The 11,583-nt window shown below is 68.0% G+C and overlaps 1 protein-coding gene across 1 annotated transcript; it reads left to right on the top strand.

Annotated features, from left to right (window-relative positions):
- Nucleotides 1-6,826: 6,826 nt before the first annotated feature.
- Nucleotides 6,827-11,038, top strand: IL11 (interleukin 11). The gene is given in 6 exon segments (XM_068179018.1): nt 6,827-6,833; nt 8,763-8,944; nt 9,061-9,147; nt 9,896-10,054; nt 10,872-10,920; nt 10,923-11,038. Coding segments are annotated over 6 exon segments (600 nt in total).
- The last annotated feature ends 545 nt before the right edge of the window (nt 11,039-11,583 follow it).

Genomic DNA, 11,583 nt, shown 5'->3' with positions numbered 1-11,583 from the left:
CCAGACCCCTCTGAGGGACCCCAGACCCCTCACGGACCCCTCAGGGTGACCCCAGAGAGACCCCAGACCCCTCTGAGGGACCTCAGACCCCTCACGGACCCCTCAGGGTGACCCCAGAGACACCCCAGACCCCCCTGAGGGACCCCAGACCCCCCAGAGAGACTCTAGACTCCTCCATGTCCCCTCAGGGTGACCCCAGACCCCTCAGGGTGACCCCAGACCCCTCCTTGTCCCCTCTGGATGACCCCATCCCCCTCAGGGTGACCCCAGACCCCTCCATGTCCCCTCAGGGTGACCCCAGACCCCTCAGGGTGACCCCAGACCCCTCCTTGTCCCCTCAGGGTGACCCCAGACCCCTCAGGGTGACCCCAGACCCCTCCTTGTCCCCTCAGGGTGACCCCAGGCACCTCAGGGTGACCCCAGACCCCACCATGTCCCCTCTGGATGACCCCAGACCCCTCCATGTCCCCTCAGGGTGACCCCAGACCCCTCCATGCCCCCTCAGGGTGACCCCAGACCCCTCCATGTCCCCTCTGGGTGACCCCAGCCCTTCAGGGTGACCCCAGACCCCTCCATGTCCCCTCAGGGTGACCCCAGACCCCTCCATGTCCCCTCAGGGTGACCCCATCCCCCTCAGGGTGACCCCAGACCCCTCCATGTCCCCTCAGGGTGACCCCAGACCCCTCAGGGTGACCCCAGACCCCTCCATGTCCCCTCAGGGTGACCCCAGACCCCTCAGGGTGACCCCAGACCCCTCCTTGTCCCCTCAGGGTGACCCCAGACCCCTCAGGGTGACCCCAGACCCCTCCTTGTCCCCTCAGGGTGACCCCAGGCACCTCAGGGTGACCCCAGACCCCACCATGTCCCCTCTGGATGACCCCAGACCCCTCCATGTCCCCTCAGGGTGACCCCAGCCCCCTCAGGGTGACCCCAGACCCCTCCATGTCCCCTCAGGGTGACCCCAGAACCCTCCATGCCCCCTCAGGGTGACCCCAGACCCCTCAGGGTGACCCCAGACCCCTCCATGCCCCCTCAGGGTGACCCCAGACCCCTCCATGTCCCCTCTGGGTGACCCCAGCCCTTCAGGGTGACCCCAGACCCCTCCATGTCCCCTCAGGGTGACCCCAGACCCCTCAGGGTGACCCCAGACCCCTCCATGTCCCCTCAGGGTGACCCCAGACCCCTCAGGGTGACCCCAGACCCCTCCATGTCCCCTCAGGGTGACCCCAGACCCCTCAGGGTGACCCCAGACCCCTCCATGTCCCCTCAGGGTGACCCCAGACCCCTCAGGGTGACCCCAGACCCCTCCATGTCCCCTCAGGGTGACCCCAGACCCCTCAGGGTGACCCCAGACCCCTCCATGTCCCCTCAGGGTGACCCCAGACCCCTCCATGTCCCCTCAGAGTGACCCCAGACCCCTCAGGGTGACCCCAGACCCATCCATGTCCCCTCAGGGTGACCCCAGACCCCTCAGGGTGACCCCAGACCCCTCCATGCCCCCTCAGGGTGACCCCAGACCCCTCCATGCCCCCTCAGGATGACCCCAGACCCCTCCATGTCCCCTCAGGGTGACCCCAGCCCCTCACGACCCCCCCCCCAGAACCCCCTCCCTCAGAACTAGGTCCCGCCCCCTCTGCCCCACACAGCACACTGATTGGCCGAGATTTTCCCGCGTCGCCGGGCGCAAGCCAATCAGAGCAAGGGAAGGAGGAGGAGGGGCGGGGCCGGCAGGTTGTGGGCGGGAAGAGAATCGGCCAATCAGAGCGCGCGTCTTTTGGCCACGCCCCAGGAGAGTATCTAAATAAATCACGCCTTAAAGCCACGCCTCCTCCTGTGGGCCACACCCCCTCGTCGTAGCCACGCCCCCCCAGCGGCTCCGCCGCGGTCCTAAAGCCCCCCCCTGCAAAAAACCCCAAAATCTCCCCAAAACCGAGCCCTGGAGCCCCAACATCGACCTCAACCCTCAGAAAACGCCCCAAGCCGACACCAAAACCCCCTGAGAACCCAACCCAACCTTTCCTCAACCCCTGGAGCCGCAAAGCAGCCCTCAATTTCCCCCAAAACCCCCAAACTGGCCTCAAAACTCCCCCGGAGCCCCAAAAGCGGCCCCAAACCCCTGCCCGGACCCCCAAGTCCCCTCCGGACCCCAAAAAATCCGTCCCAAGCCCCTCAAAGTGCCCGTGGAGCCCCCCGGAGGCGGCGACAGCGTCAGGGACAGCGCGGTGACGGCGCCACCTCGTCCGTGCGTGCGGGACGCGGTGGTGGCAGGGACCGCGACACCTGGCGCGTCTCGGTCAGGACACGCTGGTGACAGTGACAGTGGCGGCGACAGCGACACATGACACAGTGACACAGTGACACAGTGACACAGTGACACAGTGACACAGTGACAGTGACAGCGACACTGACACAGTGACACAGTGACAGTGACAGTCGCGGCGACAGCGACACAGTGACACAGTGACACAGTGACACAGTGACAGTGACAGTGACAGCCACACTGACACAGTGAAACAGTGACAGTGACACAGTGACAGTGACACAGTGACACAGTGACACAGTGACAGTGACAGTGACAGCCACACTGACACAGTGAAACAGTGACAGTGACACAGTGACAGTGACACAGTGACACAGTGACACAGTGACAGTGACAGTGGCACAGTGACAGCGACAGTGACAGTGACACAGTGACACAGTGACAGTGACAGTGACAGTGACAGCGACACTGACACAGTGACACAGTGACACAGTGACAGTGACACAGTGACAGTGACACAGTGACACAGTGACACAGTGACAGTGACAGTGACACAGTGACAGTGGCACAGTGACAGCGACAGTGACAGTGACACAGTGACACAGTGACAGTGACAGTGACAGCGACACTGACACAGTGACACAGTGACAGTGACACAGTGACAGTGGCACAGTGACAGCGACAGTGACAGTGACACAGTGACACAGTGACAGTGACAGTGACAGCGACACTGACACAGTGACACAGTGACAGTGGCACAGTTACAGTGATACAGTGACAGTGACACTGACACAGTGACACAGTGACACAGTGACAGTGGCACAGTGACAGTGGCACAGTGACAGCGACAGTGACACTGACACAGTGACACAGTGACACAGTGACAGTGGCACAGTGACAGTGGCACAGTGACAGTGACACTGACACAGTGACACAGTGACACAGAGACACAGTGACACAGTGACAGTGGCACAGTGACAGTGGCACAGTGACAGTGACAGTGACACTGACACAGTGACACAGTGACACAGTGACAGTGGCACAGTGACAGTGACAGTGACACTGACACAGTGACACAGTGACAGTGACAGTGGCGGCGACAGCGACACAGTGACACAGTGACACAGTGACAGTGGCACAGTGACAGTGACACTGACACAGTGACAGTGAGAGTGACTTTATCAGTGACAGTGACACAGTGACAGTGACACAGTGACAGAGTGACAGTGACTTTATCAGTGACAGTGACACAGTGACAGTGACACAGTAACAGCGGCACAGTGACAGTGACACAGTGACAGTGACACAGTGACAGTGACACAGTGACAGAGTGACAGTGACTTTATCAGTGACAGCGGCACAGTGACAGTGGCACAGTGACAGTGACACAGTGACAGAGTGACAGTGACTTTATCAGTGACAGCGGCACAGTGACAGTGGCACAGTGACAGCGGCACAGTGACAGTGACACAGTGACAGTGACACAGTGACAGAGTGACAGTGACTTTATCAGTGACAGCGGCACAGTGACAGTGGCACAGTGACAGTGACAGCGGCACAGTGACAGTGACACAGTGACAGTGACAGCGGCACAGTGACAGTGACACAGTGACAGTGACTTTATCAGTGACAGCGACACAGTGGCACAGTGGCAGTGACAGTGGCACAGTGACAGTGACTTTATCAGTGACAGTGGCACAGTGACAGTGACACAGTGGCACAGTGGCAGTGACAGTGGCACAGTGACAGTGACTTTATCAGTGACAGTGGCACAGTGACAGTGACACAGTGTCACAGTGGCAGTGACAGTGGCACAGTGACAGTGACTTTATCAGTGACAGTGCCACTGCCAGCGCCACCCCGCTCTCCCGTGCCCCCCCCAGCGCTGCCACCGCCGCTGTCCCCCGTGTCCCCCCGTCCCGGCCCCGCGAGCGATGCTGGGGACGCTGCCACCCCCGGTGTCCCCCCCGTGTCCCCCCCGTGTCCCCCCCCGCCCCCCACATCCTGCCCCGCGTCACCGCCTGACGCACGGCCCGGCCCGGCCCCCCCCTCCGGGGCCACCCGGGGCGACCGCGGTGGCCACCGATTGTCCCCCCCCCCGGCCCCCAAAGCCGCGCCGGAGCTCCCGGGGGGGGCCCGCGGGACAGCGTGGGGGGGCTCCCCTTTTCCAGGGGGACTTTTCCCGGGAATTGGGGGCGGGACGGGGGTCCGGGGGGGTCCCGGTGCTGACGCAGCGCGGCGGGGCCGGGGGGGGGCCGGGGGGGCCCTGCGGCCGCCCGGGGTTTCCGCTGACGCCAGCGGGGCCCCCCCGCCCCCTTTAACCCCCCCCCCGATCCCCCCCGGGCGCTTCGCGGACCGCGGGGACGGCACCGGGACCCCCCCCGCGACCCCTCCCCACGCGCGGGGTGTCGCCAGGCTCGGGGGTGTCCCCCGCGCTCGGGGGGTGTCCCCGTGCCCGCCCCGCCCCCCGCGCCGCGGACACGCCCCCCCCGGGACCGCCCCTCCCCACCCCCCCTGTTTTCCCTCCCCCCGCCCCCCACGGGGGGTCCCGGTGCTGACGCGCGTGGGGCGAACCGGGGGGGGGGGCGCGGTGAGACATCCCGGAGGGGGGGCTGAGTCAGAGCGGGGGGGCCCGGGGGGGTCCCCACGGCCACGCGCGAGGGGAAGCGGCGGGGGGGACCCGGTGCGGGGTCGGGGTCCCCCCGGTGCCGGCCCGGTCCGGACCAGGTGCGGCCCCGGTTCACCGGGATCCCCCCCGGTGCCGGGAGCGGCGCAGTCCGGACGGCTCCGGGATCCCCGCTCGGGCCGGACCCCGCGGTACCGGTGCGGATTCGGGCTCCGGTGCCGGTTCCGGGGGCGGCCCGGTGCGGGATCGGTGTCGGCAGCGCGCGGGTCCCGGTGCGAGGCCGATCCCCGCTCGGGACCGGTTTCGGGACGACCCGGTCCAGGTGCGGCCCCGCTCCCGGTACCACCCGGGCCGTTCCCCGTACAGCCCGGGCCAGGTTCGGGGTCGATCCCGGTACTCCCGGTCCAGGTGTGACCCCGCTCCCGGTACTCCCGGTCCAGGTGCGGGACAGGTCCAGGTGCGCCCTGCTCCAGGTTCGGGTTCGCTCCCGGTACCCCCGGTGCAGGTTCGGCGCCGCTCCCGGTTCCTCCGGTGCGGGTTCGCTCCCGGTATCCCCGGTGCAGGTTCGGCCCCGCTCCCGGTTCCCCCGGTGCAGGTTCGGCCCCGCTCCCGGTACCCCCGATGCAGGTTCGGCCCCGGTCCCGGTACCCCAGGTGCAGGTTCGGCCCCGGTCCCGGCACTCCAGGTGCAGGTTCGGCCCCGCTCCCGGTACCCCCGGTGCAGGTTCGGCCCCGGTCCCGGTTCCCCAGATTCAGGTTCGGCCCCGCTCCCGGTACCCCCGGTGCAGGTTCGGTCCCAGTCCTGGCACCCCCGGTGCAGGTTCGGCCCCGCTCCCGGTTCCCCCGGTGCGGGTTCGGCCCCGCTCCCGGTTCCCCCGGTGCGGGTTCGACGCCGCTCCAGGTGCGCCCCGGCCCCCCCGCCCCAGGTGCGCCCCCGGTGCCCCTCTCCGGTCCCCGACGCCGCAGCACCGGCCCCGGTCAGCGCTGCCCCCCGCGCCCCCCCCGCCGCTCCGCGCCGCCGCAGCCGGTGCGCGGGGGTCCCTCGCTGTCCGGGGGGGGTCCCGGGGGGGTCGCGCGTGTCCGGGGGCCGCCGTGGGGGGTTTCGCTCCCCCCGGGCCGTTGCTGAATGGAAAAGCCGTGACTCAGGATGTGTCATCGGCGGCGGCCGCGGCGGCGGCTCCCGCGGGGTATAAAGGGGGCGGGCGGCGCGCCGGGCGTCACGCGGGGACACCCGGACACGCGGACACTCGGCCCGGCCGCTCCCACGCCAGTGTCCCCCCACACACGCCCCACGCGGGTGGCGCCGGGGACGCGGCCGTGACCGGGGGGGACGCGGCGGGGAGGGGACAAAGTGTGGGGGGGGGTGCGAGAGAGAGAGAGAGAGAGAGAGAGAGAGTGGGAGCGTGTCACGGCGCGTGGGGACCGTCCCGGCGAGTGGGGACCGTCCCGGCGAGTGGGGACCGTCCCGGCGAGTGGCAGCGCGACAGAGTGGCCGTGGCAGCGCGGGTGGCAGCGGGAGCGTGTGTCCCCCCCCACCCCCGAGCCCACGAGCGCGCCGGTGGCAGCGGGGACACGGCGAGCGGCAGCGTGGCCGTGGGAGAGTGTCACGGAGAGCGGCGGCGGTGTGACCGCGAGTGTGACAGCGGCGGCGTGGCCGCGGAGGTGGCGGCGTGTCGCGGCGCTTGGGAGCGGCCGTGAGCGGGTCACGCCGCGTGGGTGAGCGCGTGTCCCCCCCACGCCGCGCCGCCGCCGCCGGTGACCCTGCCGCGACACCGCCGGCGCGACCCTCCCGTGGGAGCGGGGCCCCGAGCGCGCCCGTGGGCGCCGGCGGGGCCGAGAGCGACCCCCGCCGCCCCCCGCCCGCGCCCCCCGCGCTCCCGCGTGGGTCCGGCCCCCGCCGCGCCCCGTGGGGACCCCGCGGAAGGACCCCCGCGTCCCGCCATGACACGTAAGTGCCGGCCGCGGACACGCGTGGGGGGGGACAGCGACCGGGCGACCCCCGTGGGGAGAGCTCGGGGGCGATTCCGCCGTGCGTGGGGGGCTGTCCGCGGGTGGATCCCCTGCCCCGCACCCCGCGCGCCCCACACGCCCCACACCCCACGGGACCGGGCGCGTCCACCCGCGTGGCCCCGGGCCACGGGCAGCTGCGGCCGCGCCTCAAACCGCAAACGGCCCCGGCGCACCTGCCCGCCCGCGGCGGCCGCGCCCCCCCCGGGACACGCGTGGGGGCGGCTGGCGGCGGCGGGGGGGAACACGCGTGGGGTTGCCCAGGTGTGAACGCGGCGGGGCTCGCTTTTTGGGGTCGGTGCGGGGTTTTTGGGGGAGGATTTCGGGGATACGGGAGAAGCAGAGGAAACCCCCCCCCCCGCGCTGTCCCCCCCTCCCCCCGCCGCGGGTGGGCCCCCCACGCGCGGGGGCTCCCGCAGGTGCCGCCGCCGCCGCCCCTGACTCAGCCCCGCATCAAAGTTTCCAGCCGGGACCGCACAGGACGCGCGGCCGCCGCCGCCCCCCGCCCGCAGCCCCCACCCCATCCCAACCCCCCCACCGGCGCCGGCCGCCAGGAGCCGGTCCCGGGAATGCCCAAACGCCCCAAAAAGCGCCGCGGGAACCCCGAATTCTGGGAGCCCCGAATCGCTCGGAGACCCCAAAGCCGGGCGAGCGCGGTTTGCACAAAAACGGAGCCCCAGACCCCGCGGTTCCCGGGAGTCCCGAACTCCGGGAGCCCAAATTCCCGGAGGTTCGAGGAATCCCCGTTCCCGGGAACCCCCGGCCCCGGCAGCGCCCGGTTTTCCCGGCCCCGGGGGCCCCAGATCCCGCAATTCCCGCCGTCCCCAAGTCCAGAAGTCCCGAATTCCGACAACCCCAAAATCCCGGAGAGCCAGGTTCGGGGACCCCCAAATCCCCGAAATTCCCGCAATTCCCGAGCCCAAGAGTCACAATTCCCGACAGCCCCAAAAATCCCGGGAGCCCCGGAATCTCGGAGCCTCCAATTCCGTGATTCCCGCCATCCCCGAGCCCAGGATTCCCGAAATGCGGGAGCCCCAAATTCTGAGATCCCCGAATTCCGGGAGTCCGAGGAATCCCCATTCCCGGGGGTGCCCGGTTTTCCCGTTGCCGGGAGCCGCAAATCCCGGGATTCCCGCCATTCCCGAGACCGAGAGCCCCAAATTCCAGGAGCCCCAAACTCCAAGAGCCCCGACATCTCCAACACCGGGATCCCGGCGAAGTCACAGCCCCGGGAATCCCGGGATTCCAACGATCCCAGGAGCCCCAGGACACTCCGGTCCCAGGAGCCCCAAATTCCCGGGAACGCCGGGCGGGAGCACCTGGATCCTTCAGCCTCGGCTCCCCCAGGACCTCTGATCCCCGGATGGAGCCCCAAATCCCGGGATACAGCCCCAAATTCCCCGCATCCCGACAATCCCGGGAGCACCGGGACTCCCAAATCCCGGGAACGGCGTCCCGCGGTCCCCAGGATCGCCGAATCCCGGGAGATGAAGGATCCCCGTGATCCCCATCCCGGACTGTCCCGGCAACACCGGGAGCCCCAAAATCCCCCAGCCCTGGCATTCCCGGGATCGTGCAGCTCCCGGATTCCCGGGAACACGGGGATCCTCCAGCTCCGGGAATCCTGGAATCCCCGGGAAAAGCAGGAACCGCGTCCCCGACATCCTCGGGATCCCCGAGATCCTCCATCCCCCCAGTCCTGATGCCGAGAGTCCCAGGACGTCCCCAAACCCCGGGATTCCCGTGGCCCCCAAACCCCGGGATTCCCGTGGCCCCCAAACCCCGGGATTCGCCCCAAACCTCCCCTCCCGAGACCCGCGGGCTCCCCCGCGCCCCGGGCCGCCCCCCCACGCGTGTCCGTGTCCCGCAGGGGCTCCGTGGCGGGCGCTGCTGGCGCTGCTGGGGCTGTGGCCGGGGCTGTGGCCGGGCCCGGGGCTGGCGCTCGCCCCCCGCCCGCGCCCCCCGCCCACGGACACGCGCGGGGACCTGGACAGCGTCATCAACCTGGCCAAGGCCCTGCTGGGCGACACCAAAGCCTTCCTGGAGCTCCTCGTGGGTACCCCCCGCCCCCGCATCCCCCGCGACCCCCGCCGCCCCCACCCCTCCCGCGTGTCGGGGGCGGCGCGGCGCGGGCTGACCCCCCCTGCCCCCAACTCCTGTCGCGACAGAAGTCGCGATTCCCGGCCGAGGGGGAGCATAAGCTGGACTCGCTGCCCGTGCTGGCCATGAGCGCGCTGGAGCTGCCCAACATCCAGGTGGGGACACGCGGGGGACACCGAGGGCTTGGGGGGCGCCGTGGGGTCCCCGTGGGTCTGGGGTCCCTCGTGGCTCGTCCATGACCCCCCCCGGCTCCATTCGAGCCCCCCCAGCCCATCCTGAGCCCCCCACCATCCCAATTTCCCCCCAATCCCCTTGAACGTCCTGAACGCCCCGAGCCCCAAAAGCCCCCCCAGACCCCTGTGCCCACCTGTCCCCCCGGTGCCCACCTGTACCCACCTGTACTCACCTGTCCCCCCGGTGCCCACCTGTCCTCATGGTGCCGGTGCCCACCTGTCCCCCTGTACCCACCTGTGCCCACCTGTCCTCCCTGTGCCCACCTGTCCCCCCGGTGCCCACCTGTACCCACCTGTACTCACCTGTCCCCCCGGTGCCCACCTGTCCCCATGGTGCCGGTGCCCACCTGTCCCCCTGTACCCACCTGTGCCCACCTGTCCTCCCTGTGCCCACCTGTCCCCATGGTGCCGGTGCCCACCTGTCCCCCTGTACCCACCTGTACTCACCTGTCCCCCCGGTGCCCACCTGTCCCCCCTGTGCTCACCTGTCCCTACCTGTACCACTCTGACCCCTCGGTTCCCCCTGACCCCCGGTTCCCCCTGACCCCCCGGTACCCCCTGACCCCCGGTGCCCCCCTGACCCCCCGGTGCCCCCCTGACCCCCTGTTCCCCCTGACCCCCCGGTACCCCCTGACCCCCGGTGCCCCCCTGACCCCCCGGTGCCCCGCAGGCCGCGGCGCTGCTGCCCCGCCTGAGCTCGGACCTGCTGCGGTACCAGCGGCTCCTGGAGTGGCTGCGCCGGGCCGGGGGCGCGCTGCGGGGGCTGGAGCCGGAGCTGGCGGCGCTGCGGGGCCGCCTCGAGCGCCTGCGGGGCCGCCTCGATCACCTGGTAAGGTGTGGTGGGCGTGGTGGGCGTGTTGGGTGTGGTGGGGTGTGGTGGGGTGTGGCCGGGGCGGGGCCGGGGCTCGAACTCGCGGCGCGAGGGGAGCGATGGGCGGGGCTTGTGGGAAGGGGTTCTCGCGGTGTCCCCAGCGCAGGAGCCCCCGTGCCCCCCCAGGTGTGTCCCTGTCCCCCCCCAGGTGTGTCCCTGACCCCGTGTCCCCCCCCAGGTGTGTCCCTGCCCCCCCCAGGTGTGTCCCTGCCCCCCCAGGTGTGTCCCTGTCCCCCCAGCTGTGTCCCTGACCCCGTGTCCCACCCCAGGTGTGTCCCTGTCCCCCCAGCTGTGTCCCTGACCCCGTGTCCCCCCCCAGGTGTGTCCCTGCCCCCCCCAGGTGTGTCCCTGCCCCCCCAGGTGTGTCCCTGTCCCCCCAGCTGTGTCCCTGACCCCGTGTCCCCCCCCAGGTGTGTCCCTGCCCCCCCAGATGTATCCCTGTCCCCCCAGGTGTGTCCCTGACCCCGTGTCCCCCCCCAGGTGTGTCCCTGCCCCCCCCCAGGTGTATCCCTGTCCCCCCCAGGTGTGTCCCTGTCCCCCCAGGTGTGTCCCTGTCCCCCCCCGGTGTATCCCTGTCCCCCTCAGGTGTGTCCCTGACCCCGTGTCCCCCCCAGGTGTGTCCCTGTCCCACCCCAGGTGTATCCCTGTCCCCCCCCAGGTGTATCCCTGTCCCCCCCCAGGTGTATCCCTGTCCCCCCAGGTGTGTCCCTTTACCTCCCCCCAGGTGTGTCCCTGTCCCCCCCAGCTGTGTCCCTGACCCCGTGTCCCCCCCCAGGTGTCCCGGCTGTCGCTGCCCCGCCCCGCCGCGCCCCCCCCGGCCCCGCCGCCCCGCAGGTGTCGCCGTGGGGCGCGGTGCGCGCCGCGCACGCGGTGGCGCGGGGGCTGCACCTGTACCTGGACTGGGCGGCGCGCGGGCTCGTCCTGCTGCGCCAGCGCCTCTGACCCCGCCCTAATTTATTCTAATTTATTCGCCGCCCGCCGCCGGTTAATTATTCTAATGAATTACTGTAATTGTTGATTCCCATTGCCGTTATTTTATTGTTTTTATCACTATTTTATTATGATTATTTTTGTTATTATTTTGGTTATTGATGTTGTTATTATTTTTGTTATTATTATTTTTATTAATTTTATTAATGTTATTAATTTTATTGTTTTCTAATAATTTTTATTGTTGTTATTGTTATTATTTTGGTTATTATTATTATTCTTTGTTATTATTATTGTTATTATTATTGTTATTATTGCCGTTATTATTATTATTATTATTATTATTATTATTATTATTATTATTGCCGTTATTGTTATTATTATTTTTATTTTTATTATTTGACCCCCCACCCACCCCCGAAAAAATCCTATTTATTGTCTCGGGACGGTTTTTTGTAAAAAAGGGGGCGGGGGGGGAGGGGAAATGGGAAAATAAAGGAAATTTTTGGAAAAAAAAACCCAAAACCCAAAAAGTTGGTGTCGGGGACACGGGGAGG

The sequence above is a fragment of the Anomalospiza imberbis genome, unplaced genomic scaffold (assembly GCF_031753505.1).
Source record: "Anomalospiza imberbis isolate Cuckoo-Finch-1a 21T00152 unplaced genomic scaffold, ASM3175350v1 scaffold_661, whole genome shotgun sequence".
In the NCBI taxonomy this organism is placed as follows: Eukaryota; Metazoa; Chordata; class Aves; order Passeriformes; family Viduidae; genus Anomalospiza; species Anomalospiza imberbis.
This window is presented reverse-complemented; position numbering and strand designations above follow the sequence as displayed.